Source organism: Typopeltis vanoorti, chromosome 12 (assembly GCF_054136105.1).
Source record: "Typopeltis vanoorti isolate ZY-2024b chromosome 12, IOZ_Tvanoo_1.0, whole genome shotgun sequence".
Taxonomy (NCBI): Eukaryota; Metazoa; Arthropoda; class Arachnida; order Uropygi; family Thelyphonidae; genus Typopeltis; species Typopeltis vanoorti.
Window position 1 is genome coordinate 28,282,155 of NC_143560.1, and position 24,619 is coordinate 28,306,773.

Consider the following 24,619-nt stretch of genomic DNA (forward strand, 5'->3'; position numbering starts at 1 on the left):
AATTCCCCTGGGTGGATAGATGTTTGGGAATATTGTCTCATTGTCTTGTGCCTCTTGTTGTTTGGCACCATCTTTCTATTTCTCACACCAGCCCCTGCATTGTCATTGATATTCTGTAATAGGCATATCAGGTTCCTGTCTTACTGCTCCATAAAGATTTGAATACAGCCCATGCCACTTTCTGATCTGTACTCAAATGATTTCTGAAAGTCAACAAAGAAGACATGAATATTTTTACATAGAGCTTTCTCCACAATTAATCGTAATGTTTGGTGCATGGTACTTCTGTCTCTTCCGAATCTTGCTTATCTTCTAGATTTTCTTCCAATAGTTTCCTTATTGAGTGAAAAAATTAAGTGATTGACTTGAAATGAACATTGATCCAGCAAGATTGAAATCCCTCTTTAAGTGATGCCGAAAGAAACTCTTGTCCTTAAGCTCAGAGATTTAAAATTTTTATGTTGTTTGGTTATATGGCACTATGTTTCAAATGAAATTAATGTTGCTAGTAAATTATTGCAAAAATACTCTTTTTTTTTTATATCAGCCCATTTTGCTTCCTTTTTTTGTGAATGGTATTAGAATCAAGGCTGGCTTTATCAACGGTTCAATGTGTGCATTTGCATGGGATGACAAGTTTTGGAGGGGTGGGGTGGTAAAATTGGCCTAAACTATATGAAAAAATAAATCGTAAAAAGTCATTTAGGCCTCCTCTGTTGAAACCAGACTTCAGGATGTCATTAAATTTTTACATAATAAAACTTCATTGTACTGTATATTTTTTAAAAATCATAATCATTTAAAACAATGTAGTATTATGTTGCATTTATTATCACGCTGTCAGAGTTAATATCAGACGACGTGACAATAGTAGAAGACCTATCTTGCATTTATTTCCAATTCCATTGTTGGCTGTGAGTTGACCTTGACCTGAGGGTAAATATTATTTAACCAATGAGACAGACGATCATAATGAGATAATTGGTTAAGAGTAAACCAATAAAGAAATAGAAATCAAATCCTAATACCTGATACAGGTATTAGGATTTACTTTTAAATAATTTTAACATTTCAATATCCTGATAAAAGAAAAAACTAACATGCGCAGAATATTGCGAACAAAAATCGGAAAAAGAACGCGATATTCAGAAACAAAGCGGGACCATGCATAAATATCTAAAAACTGAAACAGTTAATATAGTACAAGAGAAAATAAGCGAAAGGACCGAAACCAAAAATGCTCATGGCAAGTACTTCTAATTGCGATCCCAGTCGATATTAGTAACAACAAGGGCAAAAACAAAACTGATTTAACATCTTCCTCTTCAAAAAAAAAAAAAAAATTAAGTGATGGATTTGAAATGAACATTGATCCAAGATGGAATCTCTCTTTGAGTGATGCCAAAAGAAACTCTTGTCCTTAAGCTCAGAGATTTTAAATTTTTATGTTGTTTGGTTATATGGCACTATGTTTTAAATGAAATTAATGTTGCTAGTGAATTATTGCAAAGCATAAAAATGGAAATATCTACTGCGATATCTACTTTAAGAAATGTTCTCCAAAGCCTTGAGAATATCAGAAATGATGAATCATTTCAACATTTTTTTTGTAGATGCTACAACATTAGCTGTAAAAGTTGAAGCTGATCCTAATTTGAAACTAAAGTTTGTAAGTACTAGAGTGCATCAGCAGAAAAAACATGATTATAAAGCAAAAGATGAGCCTATTTCTGATCCCAAAACTAAATTTAAATTGAGTTTTTCTTTCTTATTATTGATGTAGCAACGAGTTCTATCCACGAAAGATTTGCACAATTGGAATACCACAGTTCACATTTTTCGATTTTAAATTGAAATCCGAGCCAACAAATGAGCTTTTAAACAAATGTAAAAATCTAGAAAGTATTCTAATGCATCAAGTAAATAGAGACATAAATGCCATTGAACTATTTATAGAGTAGTTTTTTTACTTAGTACTAGAAAATACATTGCCAATTGAAGTACTATATTGTATAGTTGAAAATAATTTTGCTCCTAATGTTGCAGTAGCTTTAAGAATATTACTATTATTACCGGTAACAGTTGCAAGCGGTGAGCATAGTCTTTCAAAACTAAAGCTTATTAAAATGTATTGCAATGGCCGAAACTCAATTGGAAAGTCTTGCCATAATTTCAATTGAACATAAAATTGGTCAGAAATTGGACTACACTGGCCTTTTTGAGAATATGAAAGAAAATTTAGTTTAAAACAGTAGGTTTAAATTTTAACAGTGAAAATGTGAATTAACTTATGTTAAGACATGACAAGCGTTCTAAAATCCCAAAAACATTATATTTACCATAGTTACGTGTTTGTGATTTAGCAGTTCTTCATTCTACACGACATGATGAGTATTGCATGTAAGTTAATTGTAATACATTATAAAAACAATATTTTTAGATTGTGTTGTTAGTATTTGTGATATTAATGAATTTTGGAGCAATAAAATTATTGATTTTTCAAATAAACTAACTTTTAATAATTGCCACTTTGTTATAATTTAATTAAAATTTACAGCAGGTGCATTTACTTTGCGTTTGACGAGTATACTCATCTTTCCTTGATTTTAATTACCCATGCAGATGCACATTATCTCTCACTCTTTCTATAAAAAATATAGTTTATGATCATTTTTCATTAGCTAATGCTACTATTTAGAATTTATGATGAGACATGTTGAAGCCTAACTTAACATGGCTTTTAAGATGCCATTAAAAGAGTTTTTAGGGGGGGGGGATATACTATTGCATGGGGCATCAAAATTCCTAGGGCCGACCCTGATTAGAATTGAGCTTGTCTGTTCTTTTACTATTTCTTTGTCCCATGCAGTGCTACACAACCAGTGTAGTTAATTTATCATCACCTCACAGACCTGTTTCAGTGTCTCTCCAGTGATCAAATCATTCATTCCCATGGTTTTAATGGTTCTTCAGGTGCTTTCCTGCATTTACAACCTCATCCCCCAGTATATCTGTTTGTCAGTTTAGAATTGATTCTAAATTTGATTAGAATTGAGCTTGTCTGTTTGTCAGTTTAGAATTGATTCTAAATCTGATTAGAATTGAGCCTGTCTATTCTTTTGCTATTTCTTTGTCCCATGCAGTGCTACACAACCAGTGTAGTTAATTTATCATCACCTCACAGACCTGTTTCAGCATCTCTCCAGTGATCAAATCATTCATTCCCATGGTTTTAATGGTTCTTCAGGTGCTTTCCTGCATTTTACAACCTCATCCCTCAGTATATCTGTTTGTCAGTTTATATATATGTTTATCAGTTGATTTGTAAGTATATCTATTTATATAAGTGACATAATCACCATTCATTAGCATATGAACTACATTCACCATTATTTGTACTTATAGATGCTACTTTTCTGTATACTTATAAAATACTATTATAATAAACTCTTGTATTATGAAATTTTATATTCCCATTTTTCATATTAATAAATGTTTAATGATTTATTTGTATAGTTCTCTTATGGAACACAAGCTCCAAACATTACTGCTGCATTTGCTGTGATTTGGGATGGAAGTAAACCCCTTGATAATCCTGAAAATATTCATGGTAAGATAATGTTTTTAATGCTTGCATAAATAACTGTCATCTGATTTTGTTGATTCCAAATTTGTATTCCAGAATAATTTGAACTCCTACACCATCTGTGTAATATACACTACTTGAAAAGAAGTCAATGGACAGTCCCATCGGCATGGTGCATATCGTGCCATGTAACGAGTCGCGTGTTTGTAGCTGGTACAAATTAGAGTATGATGCTCCCAAGTCAGTGCAATTGTGTCCTATTAATGAAATGGATGTAAGAAGGGAACTGACAGTTTTAAAGAGGCAATGTGATAGGATGCATATCAGATTGGCAAACTGTTACAAACTGGACCATCCCAGATCAACAATCATTGATACAATACTGAGATGGAAGCACAGAGTCAATTGCAAGTGCTACCCACAGTGAATGACTCACTAAATGTGACTGTAGGGTGCTACAAAGGATAATATGCAAAAACCGCCATTCGTTGGCCTGAGACATTTAATGTGGAGTTTGGGGCATCGACTGGAACACAAATCTGCACAAAAACATTCAGAACTGAGGTGCATAACATGGATTTCCATGGCAGTATTGCACTATGCATATCCCACATTACTAAACCAACATGCAGTGTCATCTTCAGTGGTGCAAAAAGCTTGTGCAGTGGGACATGGAAGCTTGGCCAGCTATGTTATGGAACAACAAATCATACTACACCTTCTACCAAGCAGATGGATGGGTGTGGGTGTAGTGGATGCCTGGTGAATGTCTCTTACCAGAGTATGTAATCCCAACTCTGAGATTCAGAGGTGGCGGTGTGATGGTATGGTCCTGGTTTGGCCTTAGATCTCTGTTTGTGGTGCTACAAACATTGAATTCAGAGAGGTATCTGAACATTCTGGCCAATGAAATGCTTCCTTTTTTTCTGTGAAACTGACCATTGTCTCTTTCAGCAAGACAATGCACTGTGTTATAATGGCCTGGTTTGTGGTTTGTGGCCACCACACTTGACTGGCCTCCACAAAGTCCTGATCTCAACCCTATTGAACATCTCAGGGCTGAACTGGAGCATCAGGTGAGATCAAGGGATGTCCACTCCACGACAGACCAGGACCACATGTAATGTGGTCCTGGTCTGTCGTGGAGTGGATGCCTGATTGATATTGTGGGAGGTTTCCTGGAAAGTAAGGTAACACTTTTTTTTTTCTCTCTAGGAAGTTGAAATTATATACCAAAAAATAAGTGAACAATGCACTACGTCTTTATAAAGTTTTCAAATTTATTGATGCACTTGTCCAAATGATCAGTGTATCAATACCAGTACTGAAGAAGTCTGTGCTCATATCCAGTAACCAACATTCTGTTGTCTGATGAACTTCCTCATCCATAGTGAAATACCTTCCAGAAAGGTGTTTCTTGAAGGGACTGAACAAATGGAAGTCTGAAGATGCTAAGTCTGGTCTCTGTGCCTGTGGGGGGGGGGGGGGGGGGGGGGAGAATGTGACAGAATTTCCAAATGATTATAGCACAACTGCTCATGAGTGGTGTGTGGAGCATGCCCAGAGCACTGTGACCATGACTTTTTGGACCATGGATACAGTTCTGAATTTTTTGCACACAGGAAATTGTGGATGTTTCCAGATGCACTCATGGAGTCTTGTTTGCTCTCTGGAGTAAAGTGATGAACCCATGTTTTGTCTCCTATAGTTAGGTTTGTGAGAAAATCCTCACCTTTGTCATTGCTGTATCACAACAGATTCTCCAGACGCATGCCAGCCTGGTTGGCTGAGAGGTTAGCATATCCGCTCTCCAGCCAAAAGGCTGCAGGTTCAAATCCTGCCCTGGGCATGGATGTTTGTGATTATTTCTGAAAATACTAGTGGTGGTAGATGCCGTTGGTGTAGTTGCAGTTCGTTGTAGTTGGTGGATTGATAGTGGACTTTTCCCAGTGTACCCAGAAACAGACAAATTTCTGTCTCTGGGTGCATTGGGGGGGGGGGGGGGGGAATTCTCTGTAAATGCAAATACCAAAGATCCATCGTGTTGGCATGTAATCAAATCATCTGGAAAGAAGACTTGTTTTTCAAGATAAACTGGATTCTGGAGTGCTGGTTATTAAGATGTGATAGGAAGATATTAAGAGCCTCAGAGCTGTTATAATTTAAGACTACATCAGATCTATTGCCATTCCAGAAAAGGTTACATGCTGAACTACAAAGCAGGAAATTATGACCAACTGGAGGAGTATACTGGATTCAACGAAGTAGTATCGGTTCCTGGATAGGGAAAATATCAACAGTGCATGGGAAGCATTTAAAAATATGCAATATCAGAAGGTGTCCTGGGAGTTTGAAGAATAAATAGATAGAAGTCAAATGGATGTGTAATCTTATCAAACAAAAGATTCGTAAGAAAATAATGTTGTGGAAGGAATACTGTGTGCATAAGAATGATGTCCATTATGAAATTTATATAAGCAGCAGGCCAGAGTCACAACTCTTGTGTGGAAAGCTGAGTGTAAGTGTGAGTATGAAAAGAAACTGGCTCGACAAGCTAAAGACAACTCCAAAAAATTTTATCGTTATGCCTCTAGTAAAAGAAAGATTGAATGATAAAATAACTCTACCAAGTGCAGATGGTATGAGGGTGACAGATGCAGAAGAGGTTGTTCACTAATAAGTGTCCATTTTGTTAAAAGCTATCAACCTGGTGTATGCAACATTCATCTTACTGCTACCTCTTCACTGGATGAAGAAACTCAGGTGTATGAGGAGGTATTAGAGCTGTTGCACAAACAGAATAAGAATTCGGCAATAGAGGTGATTGGAGATCACCATGGGTGCTAAAAGAGTGTTCAGCTGAACTGGCTATTCCTTTGACAAGGCTTTATAAGAGTCTCGGAACAGGGAAGATTCCACAACAGTGAAAAGAATGTATGATAATTCCAATGCAAAAGGGTGGTGCAAAGACCGATGTATCCAGCGATCGATCAATTAGTATCTCGGGAGTGGTAGTAAATATTTTGGAAAAATTGGTTAGGCCTTGCCTTCAGAAATGGATTGACAGAGAATCTCTACTTTGCAATGAACAGCATTGTAATGTCCAAATATTTAAAGAGACTGAGTAAACACGATAAGCACTGCGAACACTCTACTACTGGTGCAAACTGCATGTAAACAACAGTGGAACTGCACAATGGACAGTGCCGTATTGCACTAATAGCTCGCAGCTCACTATTGTCGTGACGTTCTATTTTCATGTTATGTTCTAAATCCGCCATCTTGGTTCAAGTCACTCTTATCAATATAACAACTAATTGCAAATTGATCACCGATCCAAATTGGTTAGGAAATTTATAATTATACTGCGCCTCCCTATTTTTAGATTAGTCTATATAAAATAGTAAGATCAATTTTTAATTAAGTTAGCAGTCTCAATCATTTATTTAGGCCGAATTATTTACTATTCCACTCGGGGTTCCTGCAAGATTCAAATATTTATGAACGGTGCAATAAAAAGCAATTCAGGCAAACACAATATTTAGATTAACAAAATAAAACATTTAATATATGATATATATAACAAATACAAGAATTCTGCTTTAAAATGAAACAATACAATCAACTTAATACATCTTGCTAAGTCACTTATGCCAATTCAATGTTCTAAACTTTCACATACAATTCACAGTTTCAAAATCACAAGCTTTCTTAACTCAAGTTAATAAAACGAAACTTCTTAATTAAACAGTCTCCACATATCTATCAGCTGTACTTAATGTTTAAAATTCACAGGAAGCACTAATCAAGGTAGACAATATTCCAAGCAATCTTATTCCGGACTTTGAACTTCGAAAATATGTTAATGTTAGAATAAACAAACAAGTATGACTACTCTTACCAGATACTATCTTCAATACATCAATTAATTGTGAGCACACTTATGAATTAACTTATTTACGTTAGCGGAACACATTAATAAAAATTCGCCAACAATTTAACTGAACTACTGTTAATCGCGCTTCACTACTCTAAAAAAAAAAAAACATCAATAAGGCACTGATAATTCTCCTTGTTTACTTTTCTCAAACTAGCTAATTTCAATATAATTCTTCTCAGGGCAACATAGAATTAAGACGTAATCCTAGACTAACTGGAACTAATCAGAATTTTCATTGAATGTCCAGTTCTTTATTTATCCGGTTACGGCATTAATTTTCCTTTACAACACAGCTGACTTCACTTGCAGCTAAGTGTATGGTTCACTATGTTTGGCTCACTTCTAAACACTATTCTCATGAATTTCTGCCCTAGAGAACTTATAATTTTCTTCCACCTCCTTTGCTTGTATCCTACCTTCCTTTCCGCTCCGCAAAAACTTCCTCTCTTCTCTCTAATTAAAAATCTTATATTATTTTTCTTCTCCTTTCAGTCCGAAGGTCACACTCTCTTCGACTCGGGCTTGTTTATTTCATGCGTCTCCATGACAACAAATGAACGCAAACATTTCGCTAATGTAATACAATGCTCTACTACTACATGAGTGATTACATAACGTTAAATTTTCACAAATAAGAATAAACAGAATATTTGAGCTACTTAATCAGTTTTTTCATTACGTATAGAATTAATTATAATAATACTTTTCGTTACATCTTATATATTTTAGTTATTATAAATTCTGCACATATTATTGCTTAATAAATTAATAGTAGGTTAAGTTTAGAATAAATATTTAAATAGTAATCCTAAATTAAGGAATAATAAACAATTTTTATACAAATCATGATTAATACAAAATAAGCGATGTTAAATTTGAATGAAAAAAAAAAAATTACACAACATAGTTTCATTCACAATTTAACACTATGACGTGCATATGCTTGCATGTGTAGCAATATGACACTGTGGTAAACACAGTTCTGCTAGCATCCTTTGCCCTCCTAAGTGCTACAAGATGGATTTTTATACAAAAATAAGAGAATTGTATAGGATTGTTGATGATAAAATTAAATATTACAGGCAAATATAAATTATTATTTTTTTATTATTTTTCAGGCCTTCAAGGAGTCAAAAGACTCGTCGTGGGAGGTCCCTCCTAGAAAACACAGTCTATCATACTACTCTTTAAACTCATTGACCATTCTCGCTCTCACCAATCGATCGGGCAATGCATTCCACGGTTCAACCACCCTCCACACGAAGAAACCACTCCTCATCCTCTTGCACACAGTTTCCTTTCGTAACTTCCAGGGATGGCCCCTTGTCATCACTCCTTTGCGCTGTTCAACCAAGCGAAAGAACTCCCCAGTGTCAAGACTGTAACCACCTCTCAACAGTTTAAAAGTCTCAATCATATCACCTCTCCTTCTATCACCAAACTCTGCAGTCACATTCCCTCAGTCGATCCTCATAACTAACATTGTACAGTCCTGAAACTGTCTTTATTATCCGCCTACCCTCAGTCGATCCTCATAACTAACATTGTACAGTCCTGAAATTGTCTTTATTATCTGCCTTTGTACCCTTTCCACAGTTAATTTATCCCCTTCAAATCCTGGGGACCAAATTTGAGAACAATAGTCTAAGTGTGGTCTGATCAGGGTCTTGTACAACGGAATGATAACTTAACTCTTTTATCTCTTCAGGTCAGCATCCTTCTCATTATTGCAGTAATCCTCTGTGTTACCTTCACCACCTTTGCAATATGTCCCCTGAATTTCAAGTTTCTATCAATCATCAACCCCAGATCTCTTGTCTCCCCTACTGCCTCCAGTATAGCTCCTCCAATAAAGTATGCAGCATCCCATCGATGTGTCCCAAACCTCAAGACCTTACATTTTGCTGCATTAAACTGACACCCCCCCCCCCCCATTCATTTGCCCATCTGTCTAGCTTATTCAAATCCTCCTGCAGGACTACCACATCTACACTATTACTTATAACCCTTCTGGGAACAAAGAGACGTTGCCAGCTTTATTACCTCAGGGGCAGAACATACAGCCAAACATCTACGCCACTATCAGTTAGGAAACAATACATTGATGCTAATTACAAAATAGCCAAAAACCATGTATCGGATAACCAGATTTCAGACAACTAAGAGTATTATATTATAAACACAACAATCACTGTAATAAAACTACTCAGAGCTTCTTGCTAATTCCAGGTATGTTAAACAAACTACGGTAAAAGCAGAAATCTTGCGTATTAGAGTATTATAAAAAGGGCTTTAAGGGCACCCGGGTCTTTTCAACCAAAGGACTTGCCTAAACCAATGGAGCTACGTAGGCTTAATATAAGCTTAGGCTTTCCATGGTATTTCTCTCTCTCTCTCTCTCTCTCTCTATATATATATATATATATATATATATATATATATATATATATATATATATATATGAAAATTAATAATTATACTGACTATGAACACCCAGAAAGGTAAGAAAACTTTAATATAACACGACTAGTTTCCGACGAAACTAGTGTTATATTAAAGTTTTCTTACTTTTATTATATATATATATATATACAGGGTGTTCGGGATAAATTTGACATTTCGTAAGGAAAAAGAAAATCTTCTTTGTATCTATTAAATTTAATGAATTGACAAAAAAACATTACAGGCAGAGTTAATTACAATACTATCAACAAGATTTACTCAAAATAACCACCATTAGCATCGATCACAGCTTCAATTCTGCTTCGGAACCTCGAACAAGCTGATGCTACAGTCTCCCTGGGAAGGGCCGCAAAAACTGTTTTAATTTTATCCATTAACTGGGCTTTTGTATTACTGGAAGTGCGATTGGTGTCTTTTTCAACTGCGCCCCATACAAAATAATCCATGGGGTTAAGGTCTGGGGAGTTTGGAGGCCAAACATTTGGACTGGTGAAGTCGTAGAAATTTTCAGACAACCATTTTTGACTTTTCCCAGAGGTGTGGCAAGGGGCCGAATCCTGCTGCCATACATACGGCCTACCATTGGCTACCCTTGTTATCCAGGGCTTGACTACAGTTAGCAACTCCACGAACAAAGCCCGAATTCCAATGCCAGGGTTCTTCAACACCTGTTCCTGCAGATTTGCGAGGAATTCTGCTGTACGAACGCAATCAGATCGTCTGCTAGGGATCTTTCTTCTTGCTACATCCTCGTAGTCACCATTGCAAGTCTCTAGTTCATGCCTGATTGTTTTTACTGTATTCAGGGAGCATTGGGCAGCAGTCGTAATATCCTTATTTTGATGGCGGGCACGAATCATCATGATACAAGTTATTCTCTTCCATGATTCAGGTGGGTTCCAGCTATCCATCCTTTCTGACATCTTGTATATGAATGAAGAAGGGTCCAAACTTTTAAATGAAGAGAAGTGTGTGTTAATACATGTAACTTACGGAAAAATATAATTAATTATAAATATGTCAAATTTATCCCGAACACCCTGTATATATATATATATATATATCGATAAAAAAAATATATATTTATAAAAAAATTCGCAGTGCCTATGCACGAGCCACCCCTGTGTGACTGGATTATAAAACATTAGTCTGGATAAGAAAATGATTGACTGACAGATATCAAAAAGTGATAGATGCGAGTCTTCAAGATTTAAGGTAACCAGTGATATATACCACAAGGATTAGTCTTTGCTCTACTGTTATTCAGTCTGTACATTAATGACATTGGGAAGGATTTGAAATGCTACCTATAGCTATTTGCTGATGGTGCATAGATAGGTAGGGTAATTAGGAATGTGGCTGATATGCAGGACTTGCAGAATGATTTGAATAGGCTGGAATTGTGGACATGGGAAAATGGATGTTAGTAAATGTAAAGTCGTGCACTTTGGCGTGATTAGATATCGAATGCCGTGTTCACTCCTTATGCAGTTTACAGCAGTGGCCTCTTCTAACCCCCCCATTCCATCCTATGCTATGAAAAAAATCTCTACCATGTCACTTGTTAACAACCTCTGAGTAGTTTATATGTCTCAATATGCTAGAAATAACTGATCAGGCTGGGGATCTTGGAGTGTTAGTAGATAGAAAGTTGTATTTCAGGGGCCATATAACAAAGATTGTAAATACAACTCAAAAGATAATTGCAATGCTGAAACAAACTTTGACATGTAAAGATAAGGATTTCATTTTGCCTCTTTACAAGTCCTTGATAAAGCCTCACTTGGACAATACCAAAATCAACCAGTGAGTAAAAATTAACTTGTCAGATAGGGTTTACATTCAAGTTTCTTACTATGCTTTAAGTTGGCTGTCATAATCTCAAAATTACATCCAGTTTGTGTCGTTATCATTGAACATTATACCGTATTCATTGTAACAGATTTGTGGACACAACTGTCCTTTGAAATAAAATTAACTTTAGTATTTAAATTGTAATATGATGGGATCAGTATACTAAATAATATCCTTTTTATAATCAATTTGCTTACATGATTCATTGCTTTGCTGTTTCTCATTTTGCTGCTTAACTTTCTTGTTCTTTCTGTGATCCTTTAAATGCTTCTCAACTTTTTTGTATTTCCAGCATTTTCTGATAATCTGCTTTAATTTTGTGATTGCAGAGGTTAATTCCTTTTTCAAGTTTCTCATCAGTATGACAAACCTTCTTGTTCTCAACTTAGCTGCTTGATTCTTCTGGGTTTTTGTGCCATTTTATGACACTATTCCTGTTTTACTGGAGTGCTAAATGAATTGACCACTCATGTGTAGCCTGAAACCCAATTCAGTATTATAAATTTCTAGACTGCTTAATCCATTCACAACCAAAAAGTTGAACAGTGCACAAAAAACCATTTCATTTTTTTTTTATATATATATCAAACTTCTGAAGTAATAAAACAAAAATCCTAAACAAATACCCCAAAGAACCACACTGCATTCAGAAAGTCATTAATCCGAGGTTAATCACATTTTATTTTGGAACAGTATGTGACACATTTTATATATTGCCTGTCACTTGTATGCATTGTGCTCTCTTTTTAGCAAGAGGTTGATTTTTAAAAAGTAAGGTTTTCTGCAGTTGAATCTTGCATAAGTCTTCTTGTCTTGGATGTGATATGAACTTGATGTCTTTGGTGTTTGTTGTTTATTCAATCACATCACCATCTAGGTGTTTGACTGCAAGATATAGGTCATATCGTTTTATTGCTTTTTGCATTCATGATTTTGGTTCTTTACTGAAATATCATTCAGAAATATATAAATGAATAAAAAGGTTATTTTCAAAGAAGGAAATTGTATTTTTAATCTTTTGTTATAAAATTAAAATCTTATGTTTTTTTTTTGTAGATTCATTCTGCATTTAAATTTTTTTTTTTTTTTTCATTTCAAATACTATAAAGAAGACAAATCTGAAAGACTAAAATTATTTCATCATTAAACCAGGCATTCCCTTCAAATTATAGTAATGGTAGTTCATGATTATTGTTTTCAATTTTATTATATTGCAGTTTTAGTGTATCGCTGTCAAGGCATGGCTCCTAACTGTGGAATCTGCCTTGAATTACCAGAAAAGTATGCTTGTGGTTGGTGTCAAGATTTTCCATACACTTGTCAAGTACATGATCAGTGCGGCAGTGGAAATCCAACATTGTGGCTTGATAGAACACAGACCTGTCCAGATCCAAAGATTGTAACTGTAAGTAAAGTAGTATTTAAAAAAAAAAAAAAAAGATTTCCCATAATGCCTTATGCAACATATTCTCTCAGAACATTTATGTACTGTGTGTATGCATACATGAATCTTGGATGGATCATTTGATCCCTTTGATTCATACTCTAGCACAGTACAGTACATATAGTATAGAACTTTGTGGGAAAAAGAAAAATATATAAGTAAATAAATATACATAAATGTAATATAAACAAAGCAACATAAATAGTACAGAATTTATGAAACAATAATACTGTATTAGAATTTTATCAAAATTTCATTGCACTTGTACACACACACACACACACACACACACACACACACACACACAATATAGTGAAACGAAGATGCGTGTAACCTCTATATGTATGTACTTGTACTCTCATCGATATGCATGCACATATTGTAAACAGCAGATATAAATAATAGACTGCAACTGCAAAAAAAAAAAAAAAATGTAGCATTTCACATAATGCCTTATGCAACTTTCCCACAAAACACTTTCGTGTGTGTGTATATATATATATATATATATTGATCCCATACATGAGAGGTCGAGGGACCTATAGGTCCGAGTGCCTATAGGTCCCTCGACCTATAGGCACTGATGTGCCTATAGGTCGAGGGACCTATAGGCACATCAGTGCCATATGTGAGATACAAATGAGAACAGAAGTTTTTTAAGAGTTGTAGGTTGTAGTTGTTTGGGAATACTTCTTGAGGAAGACTGCTCTAGAGGACAGAAGCAGGCAGAATAAAATAGGATGAATAGTAGCAGGTTTGGTGTCTTTGCAATTGCAAAATAAAGGGATGTTGGGCAGCTGCAGCTCATGTATTAAGAGGTGCAACAGTAAGCAGAGGAATGATGGTTGCTGATTCGCTGGAACAGTGCTTAGGGAAGCACCTATAGAATTAGATGCTGTGCTTGTGAGAAAGTGCTCATCTAAGAGCTCAATTGCATGCCTCTGGACAGCATCAAGTATTTTAAGGATCATTTTAGATGCACCACCCTAAACATGTGAACAATATTCTAAGGATGTACAGATTTGGGATTTGTATATAGTGAAGAGTTGGTTGGGTGTAAAATGGGCTCGTGAACAAAAGAGTGTGCCAACTTTTTTGAATGATGAGGAGGATATTGATAATGTGTTTATTCTAGGAAAGACTGGAAGTTTTGTAAATGTTACTCCAAACAAAGAGATCCGATTTTGCCTGGTGATTTGTATATTACTGAGGGTAAGGGTAGGTGAGCTGGGATCTCTTTTGCATGAGAAAAGACAAGACTGTGTTTTGGTGACACTGAACATAACAAGCTTGTCCTCGTCCCATTGGAGGATAATATGTAGATCAGTGATTAAGGCACTAGTTGTAGATGATCTTGTAGTCTGGGATGTCAGAGTACTACATGGTTTGTCAAATAATGAGTAGGATGAGGGGAGAGTACTATCGTCTGCAACGCTGGATGTGATTAATGGTTGGGAGTAGGTCATGTATATAGATGATAGGTCAGAGCCTTGAGGCACTCTGCATTGGTGGCAAAGCTCAAAGAGAGCCATCTACCATTGACTTGCAGAGAATGATCAAAGAGAAAGATGGCTATCCAATTGCAGAAGTTGGCAGGGAGGCCGAAGGATGACGGTTTCTTTAGTAGGCTCGATGCCACACGCAATTGAAAGCTTTGGAAATATCAATGGTGACAGCTCAAGTTTCTCCGAATTTTTTAACTTATCCTTTCCTTATGGAAAAGATGTAACTTTAAAACCCAAAATATTTCATTTTGAAATTATACCTAACAAAGTCATGACCTTATGAGGTAATATTGTGAGTATATTCATGGTGTACACGTCTTGGAAAGAAGTCAACAGACAATGCGCAAGGTGCATCATGCCATGTAATGAGTCACATGTTTGTAGCCACTATAAATTGAATTTATATATATAATTTATTATATTTATAAATTGAATGCTCCCAAGTCATTGCAAAAGTGTCCAGGTGAAATGGCTGTGAGAAGGGAACTGATGGAGTTTGAAAGAGACATTGTGATATGATCCCATGTTGCCAAACTATCTGATCAGCAAATTGTTGAAAAATTAGGCCATTCCAGATTAACAATTAATGATACCATACTGAGATGGATGCTCAGGAAGTTAATTGCAAGTGCTACCTGCAGTGGATGACCCACCACACTCACCTAGTGTGTGGTAGGTCACATTTTACATATTCTATGAAGAATATGTAAAAACTGCCATTCATTGGCCTGATACATTGAATACAGAGTTCTTGGCATCAACTGGAATATGAATCTGCACAAAAACATTCAGAATCAAGGCTCACAACATGGATTGCATGGTAGGACTGCAATATGCAAGCCCCACATTACCCAAACCAACATGCAGTGTCATCTTCAGTGGTGCAAAGAGCATGTACTGTGAGACATGGAAGCTTGGAAATAGGTTTCACCCTCTACCAAGCTGATGGATTGGTGTGGGGCAGCAGATGCCTGGTGAATGTCTCTTATCAGAGTACATATCCCTAACTATAAAATTTTGAAGTGGTGATGTGATGGTATGTTCCTGTTTTTCTTGGTTTGGTCTCAGACCCCTGTTTGTGGTGCCACAAACATTGAATGTCAAGAGGTATATGATCATTCTTGACAATGCAATGCTTCCTACTTTGTGGTGCTTCTACAGAACTGACCATTGTCTCTTTCAGCAAGACAATGCAGTATGTCATAAGGCTGCTACTGATGGTATGGTTTATAAACATGCATGTCACCACATTTGACTGGCTTCCACAAGGCCCTGATATTGAACCTATTTAAGCATCTGTGCTATGTGCTGGAGTGTTGGGTGAAGTCAGGGGATGTCCACCCTACAACATTTCAGGACCCCATCATGCTTACAGGAAGAATAATCCAAAATTCCCATTGATTACTGTCATATGCTTGTGGAAAGATTGCTGGAACAGAGTCCTAAATCTTATTAAGGTGGGTGCCATGGCTGTTTGTTCCTCACATTGTGGTGTCTGTTTACTTCTTTCCAAGAAGTGTATGTATGGTTGACATTATGATAAATCAAAACTATTTGATTGTAATTTATGTAATTTATCCAGGTAATTATTTTTTGTCAGGAATTTAAATTTCATCATTAAATAGATCTTTACTACTGTGTGTGTGTATGCACTTTTGCAGAATTCTGCTTACTTTATTTTATTTTATATTTTCAACAGTTCTATCCTGAGTCGGGTCCATGGGAAGGAGGTACAAACATTACTATAGAGGGCATCAATTTGGGCAGGGTATTTGAAGATGTTGCTGGAGGTGTGAGAATAGTGTATGATGCTGATGGTCGAACAATAGCTGAATGTCTTCCTCACAAAAAAGATTACTTGAAAACAAGTAGGTATGTTACATTTTATTAGCATTTAGCTCTTTTTGTAGTGTTGGATAATTTTGCTCTGAGTCAATTGTTACCACAAACTCTTTTTTCCTGCATGTTAGGCTAAATGACCTGTCATGGCCAAGTAGAGGAACTTTTGTGAAACCTGATTACTGCTTCTGATAATTACTTTGTTTACATTGTAGGATGAAAAACGTGAATTTCCGAGAACCTTATCACCTTCATATGAGACCAGATAACTTGCCTTCAGTTGAGAAACCCTTATAAAGGTTATATCCTAGACAGAATTTAAAGACAAGTCCAACCAAAGGTCATTGTCAATATTAGCCAAGCTACAGTGTTTCCGGGAGGAAAAATTCTTCCCTCTCTATATGGTTCATTTAATTCACCTTCAGTTGAAAAGCCCATATAAAGGTTTTTCACATCACAGAATTTGAATCAATTTCTTTCTAACCAAAGGGCATTGTCAATACCAGCTGAACTGCCTCAAAATATATTCACTTCTGGGTGCAACAGATTATTAATTAGTTTGCAAAAATTAGGGGAAAAAATTAAATTTGTTGTTTTCTCATCCTTTTAAGTTTTTCTTCCAGATCAGTTCCTAATTCAATCTACTCCTTTAACAAATGGTATCTCAATCATTTACATTTCAGCAGTTGTTTATTCCAGTTTCATCGTTTAGCATCAGACCTTCTAAGGTTTTACAGAACGATAGTAATAATGTAAATTTATTTATGTTGTGCTAATTTCCTTGCAGTAGTTTTCTTCCAAATCAATTATTTATCGGATTTCTTATATTCTCGGATCTAACATTTTGTACTTCGGGTGTGCCCCTCCCTACAATTTTAGTATAACTAACCTGTATAGCTTTAATTTCCTATCCAATTTTGTTTAAATCACCACACTCTTAGATTAGCTCTGTTCACATATGCAGCCGTTGTTACAACACTGCTGCATCATTTGCAATCCTCTGCAAAAAAAATGCGGTTATCGGTTGCTTTGATATCATTTTTGTTCTAGGTGTTTATCAGAACTTTTCATCCCCCCCCCTCATATTTAGAATTTCACATTTCATAAAGCTATGAGATTAATATCTCTGAATTTTGATAGTAGATTTAATACCACTTTCCTTCATAACATGATCCGTATAGATGAATAACAGTGGAGATAGCATGCACCCTCACCTTGAACCTGTTTTACATAAATTAAAGATGCCAAGAAATTTTATTCTTGGTTTAATCCTTTATCCAAGTAAGCAAACAAAGTTTGTGCGTGAAGTAACTTCATGACTGGGCAGCTTGTATGTAGAGGCTAATGACTTCACATCACTTACCTTCATATACCCATAATGCAAAGCACATATCCTTATAAATGTGTATAATGGTGGTGTGCATTATAGGGTCACTACCAAGACTATTGATTATATTTAATGTTTAAGTGCAGGGATACCTCTCCAAAAACTTGTGACCCCTCAGAACACCCAACAGTGAGTGACCTGAAGGATCATTTAACTCAGCTGTAGTTCCACTCAGTGACAGGCTCACCAGCCGCCGAGAAGAACCCTCAGCGGTGGCTCTGCCCAATGACAGGTTCACCTCACTAGTGAGCAGAGCCGCTCATACCTCAGGGAAAGCAACTACTTTATCAAAAAAAGCATGTCAGTAGGATCCAGACAAAGAAGTGATACCAAGGTTGAAGAAGGTTGCAGAAGTCATATTCCCATATACAAGTAGTCAAAAGCTTCACACCTTATTACTAAAATATTCTGGATTAGAGATAGATGTTAAAAGTTTTTCCACTTGGTTATACTGTAAATTAAAGATGCCAAGAAATTATATTCGTCATTAGCCTCTGTATATGAGTTGCCCAGTCATGAAGTTACTTCACATGCAAACTTTGTTTGCCAACACTTGGATAGTATTAAATCAAGAATATAATTTCTTGGCAAGTTCAATAAATTTATCTTCCTCTGTTGTTTATATCATGAAGCATTGTTATGAATAACAACAAACATCTAAACCTCTCTGTACATTTGCATGTTGAGTAGTGATGTCTCATGTTTGAAAACCATATGTAAATATTCCCTGACTTGTGGTTTTGTAGAAATGAATTTTACTGTTTGTGGCAACTGGGTTGGAATTCCAAATATTCCAGTTATGAAACTGAGGAGCTTTGTTCTTTATTTTAATCATCAGTTTGAGTATTGATATAAAATTCAAGGTATTGAATTCTTGGTCTAATAAAAACTGGGTTTTAATACTATTTATTAACACAATGTTGCATTTCTACACAGTTATCTAGGTGATATTTGGACAATGGGAATACAGACTCATTTATTATTATATTATTTCAAGGTAGATATTTTTTTAAACCAGAAGGAAAGAAGAGATATTTGTGGAAGTTTTGCTACTATTTGTAGAAATGTAACTTTTATTTGTTAAATAAGTTTAATTTCTCATTAAATCATATCCACTGTGCCATTTGTAAAAATAAGCTGCCAGTGGTATCAGATTTCTATACTGAATTCTGAGCACACAAGTAAAATCCTAGATATGATTATTCTTTAAATACCAATGTTATCTTCCTCAATAATTAAGTTAATTCTGTCATGTTGTACCATCATTTGAAATTTTTGTTTATTTGTACAAATGATGGTACATGGAGAGAAGAGACAAAGAATAAGAAAAGTCTCATTGACTATGTTATTGTTGATAGTGATGTTTTCCTACTGGTGCAGGACACCAGAGTGTACAGAGGATTTGAAATTGGAAGTGATCACCATTTAGTCTTGAACAGGATAAAATTGAATTTCATATTGAAAAGAACACGTAAGAAAGTTTTAAAGTGAATAAAAGTTGAGCAGCTCTAAGATGTGAACTGTAGACTAAAATACACAAATATTATTCAAGAAAAAATGAAAGAGTTTGAGAACAGGAACCAAACCTTGGAGATTCAGTGGCAAGCCCTAAAGAAAACACTGATTGATTTAGCCAGAGGCATGTGGTGATGTTGTCTGTAAGGATAGAAAAATCAGAACTCCATGATGGACACAGGAAGTTAAACAGGCAGTGACGGAAAAGAAAAAAGCGTATCAAAAGCTCTCGACAAATAAGTCAGCTTGTGTTCTTAGAGAATACAGAGACAAATGTAAGAAAGCTAATCACTGTGTAAAACTGGCTAAACAAAAGTCATGGGAGGACTTTGTCAAGAACATAGAAAATAAATATCAAGAAGGTGGGTGGCAAAATATTCTGGAGGTTGTTGAAGAAGCCCAGAAATGTAGGAAAGAGTGCTGTAAAAGGAATTAGATGATAAAGGTGACATAAAAACAGGAGAAAAAGATATTCTTGAAGTATGGAGTAATTACTTCGAAAAATTGCTAAATAAAACAAGCAGTGATTACAGCACAGTGGTAAAAAAAACAAAAACCACTCAACAAGGATGCAGTCAAGAATACATATCCATGCTTGAAGTAGAAAAAGCCATCAAAAGCCTGAAATGTGGAAAGGGAAAGGCAGCAGGAGTAGATGATATTTGACCAGAAATGCTCAAGTATGAAGGTAAAAGTCTTATAGTGGCTGAAGATGCATAGTTCAGAAGGGTTGGACAGAGGGACGAATTCCAGATGATTGAAGAACAGCTCTCATAGTACCCATATATAAAAAGGGAAATAAAACTGAATGTGAGAATTACAGAGATATTTCATTACTGAGTGTTCTTGGTAAGATATATGCAAATATACTTGAAAAACAGTTGAGAAGGATTGTGGAAGAGAAGCTTAGTGAAGAACAAGCTGGATTCAGGCCAAATAGAGGCTCTCAGGATCAGATTTTCACTTTACGACAGATAGTTGAGAAATCATGGAAATATAACAAAGATCTGTATTTAAGTTTTGTAGATTTGGAAAAGGTATATGACAAAGTGCCGAGAGAGAGAAGCAATTCAGAACGCTACAGTTATATGGTGTTGATTTGGGCATTATATCAACACATCAATACTTAGTTTTTATTTGAGTTGTAAGTCAGCAGTTAGAATTGAAGGAAGTACAGAAAGCTGGTTTAATGTTAAATCTGGTGTGAGACAAGGATGTACATTATCCCCTCTGTTATTCATTATTTATATGGATCACATTATGAAGGAAAGTTGTATTAAAACTGATATCAAAATTGGAGATGTTAATGTCAGCTCTTTGCTTTATGCGGATGATGTTATACTTCTAAATAAATCCACTACAAGTCTGCATGATTCCCTGACTAAAATGAATAACTGTCATCATTAAAAAGACAATGAAAATAGGCAGAAACATTGAAAATATCAACTGTATTGTGAATGGAGAACCTATAGAACAAGTAAAACATTTCAGCTATGTGAAGATGGTAAATTAAATATGGAAATAGACAAAAGAATCAACAAAGCTGGTTTGGTAGGAAGTCAATTGAATAAATTCATATGGAATAAAAGAGAAATTAGTCAGAACACAAAATTAGCTGTATACAAGACAGTGTTCAAACCAGTTTTAACTTATGGATCTGAGAGCTGGGTCAGAAGTAAAACACTTGACCGAAGACTAGAGACCGCAGATATGAGAGTCCTGAGAAAGATCAGAGGCGTGAACAGATGGCATCATTGGCAATATCATATTAAAAATGAGGATATTAGGAAAGAACGTGACATTGTCAGCATCCAGGAATGCTTTAGCAGAGCTAATCTCTATGGTCACTTAAATAGAATGGGAGAGGAAAAAATAGCAAAACAAGTGTTCTCTGCCAGGTTGGCAGGAAAACGACCCAGAGGAAGACCAAGATATAGGTGGATTGATACGGTACAAAGTGCCTTAAACGATAGAAATATAAGATCTGATAATGTTGTAGTCTTGACAGGTAACAGACTGATTTGGAGGAAAATTGTAAATAGGAAGTTATTAATGGTGTAAATTTTTCATGTAGTACTATCATACCCTTTGAGGGTATATATCAGGCATTTGATGATGATTGATGATGATAATTAAATGAATTTAGTCAATTACCTTATCCCATAATGCAATGCACATATTGTTGTGTCCTGAATAAGCATTAAAAAGGTTTATATTAAAATATTCAGGACACAACATTAATTCTACTCAGGCAGAGAACATGGAACGTTGGCAATAGAAAAAATAAATTGTTTGTGAATACAAGTCAATATAAAGTTTAAGGAATTGTATAAAATTGTATAAAGTGTTTGAATATAATCTGTATTAAGTGTGGGCCTGATAGTAGAAATCCATGTAAGCTAAAAATCCGTTTGAAAAATCAGCCTCTTGCACTGAAATAGTAAAGCCTGTGAGTCAGGGTTCAACGGTCACTTTACCATCCTGCATTATGAAAGTATCGGAAAGGGAAACCCAAGCATCTTCCAGGAATAGGAGGCAGACACACGTGCGAAAAATTAATAGAGGGAGCTAATGAGATTGACGTGGACACACGTGACCGTGTTGGCGCATATCGCAAATATCGAGATTTAACGAGAGGAGAAAATTGAACAAAAAGTCCTTGCATGAAGATTCGAGATCTTTTTTCTTCCTGGGTTCCTGATCTCTCAGAGTGGTCCTGCTCAGTGTAGGAGGGAAGTCCCTGGCCAGTCGCGGAAGGCACTTAGTTTGTCCGTCACAGCGTTCGTATTGGGCCAAGCTATGTCCGTGTTCTAGGATAGCTGTGATGTTGTCGTATGACGGAGGGACTAAATTGAGTCGTCCATTCAAGGCAACGTTACCGTGCCACCTCCCATGTTTCCCTCAGCGATTCTACTCGCACAGATCTACGGAAGATATCATCCAAAGCGATTACATTTGAAGGCCTTGATGATTAGACAAGGTGGAAACAAGTTTTAAGAATTCAAGGACAGAAATGGTAATGTAGACTTTTGAAATGCTAATTCCAGTTGTAAGAAGAGAGTGAATTTCCTGTGTGAACGTTTAAATTGGACTGAACTTAAAGAACTGTAAGAGTAGCCTACAACTAGATACGTGTCCGAGACAGTGTTAAGAATTGTTTGCCCAAGAGGCCGAATAGATACAAGATTATGTTAAACTAAAAGTGTAATTGTGCTGATGTGTTCACTGATAGCCACGTGTATCCGAATGGCTTAATGATAATCTATGAATTGTATTTTATGATTGTATTTAAGGTTATTAAGATTTAGTATGTGTGATAAGTACAAGTTAATTAGAGCTTTTGATATGAGTTGAGTGCAACCATATTATCCTGTTTTGAAATATATTACAGTGTATCACCTTAAAGCTCATTAAAATGTTTCATTCATGTACTTGCCTGATCTGCCTATATTATATGAATTCAAAACTACCGCTCATAAAAATAACAACAAACCAAGCGGGATAAGCCCATGAATAGGGCTTATCCCGCTTGGTTTGTTGTTATTTTTATAAGACATTTATTTTTAAAAGGACAAGCGGGGGGGGGGATAAATTTATGCTTGATCAAATAATCATTAACTCTCTAAAGGGGTCACCCTGAACAAGAATCCTAGGTATTAGCTGGCGCAGCATAAATATAAATGTGTTAATACTTATAGGGTGAACTTCTTCAGATTGTTTGTTTAGGATATATAGAGGCCAATAGAACTGCAAAGCACTGAAGGAGAGAATATTTGATTGTAGAGTTTAAATTATAAGGGATAAATGTGTACAAGTAAGGTACAGTGTTAGACGAGTTATGAATTTAAGAAAGATAGAATATTGGATTAGTTAAGAAAGGGTAGATAAAAGGTTAATAACTAATTAAGTAAAGAAATAGCAAACAAGATAAGAAAAGGGCAATAACATAAATGACGGAGTCGAGAGGATAGTAAAGACAAAGGATAAGAAAAGGTCACAACATAAATGGCGAAGCTGGTAGGATAAAAGAAAGATATAAAACAATAGAAGTTAATCTAACCGATTAGAGTACAAACGTATTGTAACAAATAAGTAGAGAGAGATAAATAATATAAGAAAAAGTACTAACAATATCCTTACAGACATGTATAATGCTATGCTTTATGGGCAGGGCCACTACCCAGACCGATTTCAACCTTTATTGAGGTGAAAAAGTAAAGGGGTGCTCATCATATTTCTGAGTAGTTAGTATAGGGATTCAAGAGAGCCTGCGCTTCATTAGTTAGTGCTGTTTTTATCCCAATTGTCTCTAATTGCACTGCTTGTTGAGAAACATATTGCACACCTGCAGATGTCTCTGTACCTTATTCAGTGATACGATAGGAACGTTTTACGATCTCAAACTTCACGAATATATTGAATTTTATTCTATGCGTTAATGATGCTTAGCTGAAAATTGCCACAGACCCCCTGAAGACCTTTTACGTACCTCCGGGGGTACGCGCACCATACTTTGAGAAACACTGATGTAGAGTTCAGTGGATGTGCATGTGTTGTCATCGACGATCACAGCTGTGTCCTGTTCGTTTAAACTTTCCAATTGTTGTCGCAGTTGCGAACGGTGATTAATTTCTGCGTTAAATTTTCTCTAAATTTCTTGGCAAATTATGGCTGAAAAACATCGACATTGTTACAATATTGCATACAAGCTACGTGTGATGGCGTATGCTAAAGAACATGGAAACAGGGCTGCAGAGAAGCAATTTGGACCATTCCCAACTGAGAAAATGATAAGAACTTGGCAGAATCAGAAAGAGGATTTTAAAAAAAAGCAACTCACAGTAAACATAACCTACCAAGTGGAACTGCAAAATGGCCAAAACTTGAGGCAGAACTGAATACTTGGATTTTAGACCACAGAAAAGCGGGATGTTCAGTGTTTACAAAAATGATTATTCATCAAGTGAAAGCGTTAGCCACTAACAGAGGGATCGCCAACTTTACTGGATCAACATCATGGTGTTCAAGATTCATGAAGAGAAACCAGCTATGTATCCGGACTAAAACAAAAATATCACAAAAGATG

The 24,619-nt window shown here is 35.8% G+C and overlaps 1 protein-coding gene across 1 annotated transcript in view; it reads left to right on the plus strand.

Annotated features, from left to right (window-relative positions):
• The window catches only part of LOC150100648 (plexin-A4-like), a 707,214-nt gene that overhangs the window by 344,784 nt on the left and 337,811 nt on the right, over positions 1–24,619 (plus strand). Inside the window, 3 exon segments of the mRNA XM_090401991.1 lie at positions 3,517–3,610; positions 13,061–13,248; positions 16,492–16,664. Of these exon segments, the coding sequence (XP_090258117.1) occupies positions 3,517–3,610; positions 13,061–13,248; positions 16,492–16,664 (455 nt within the window).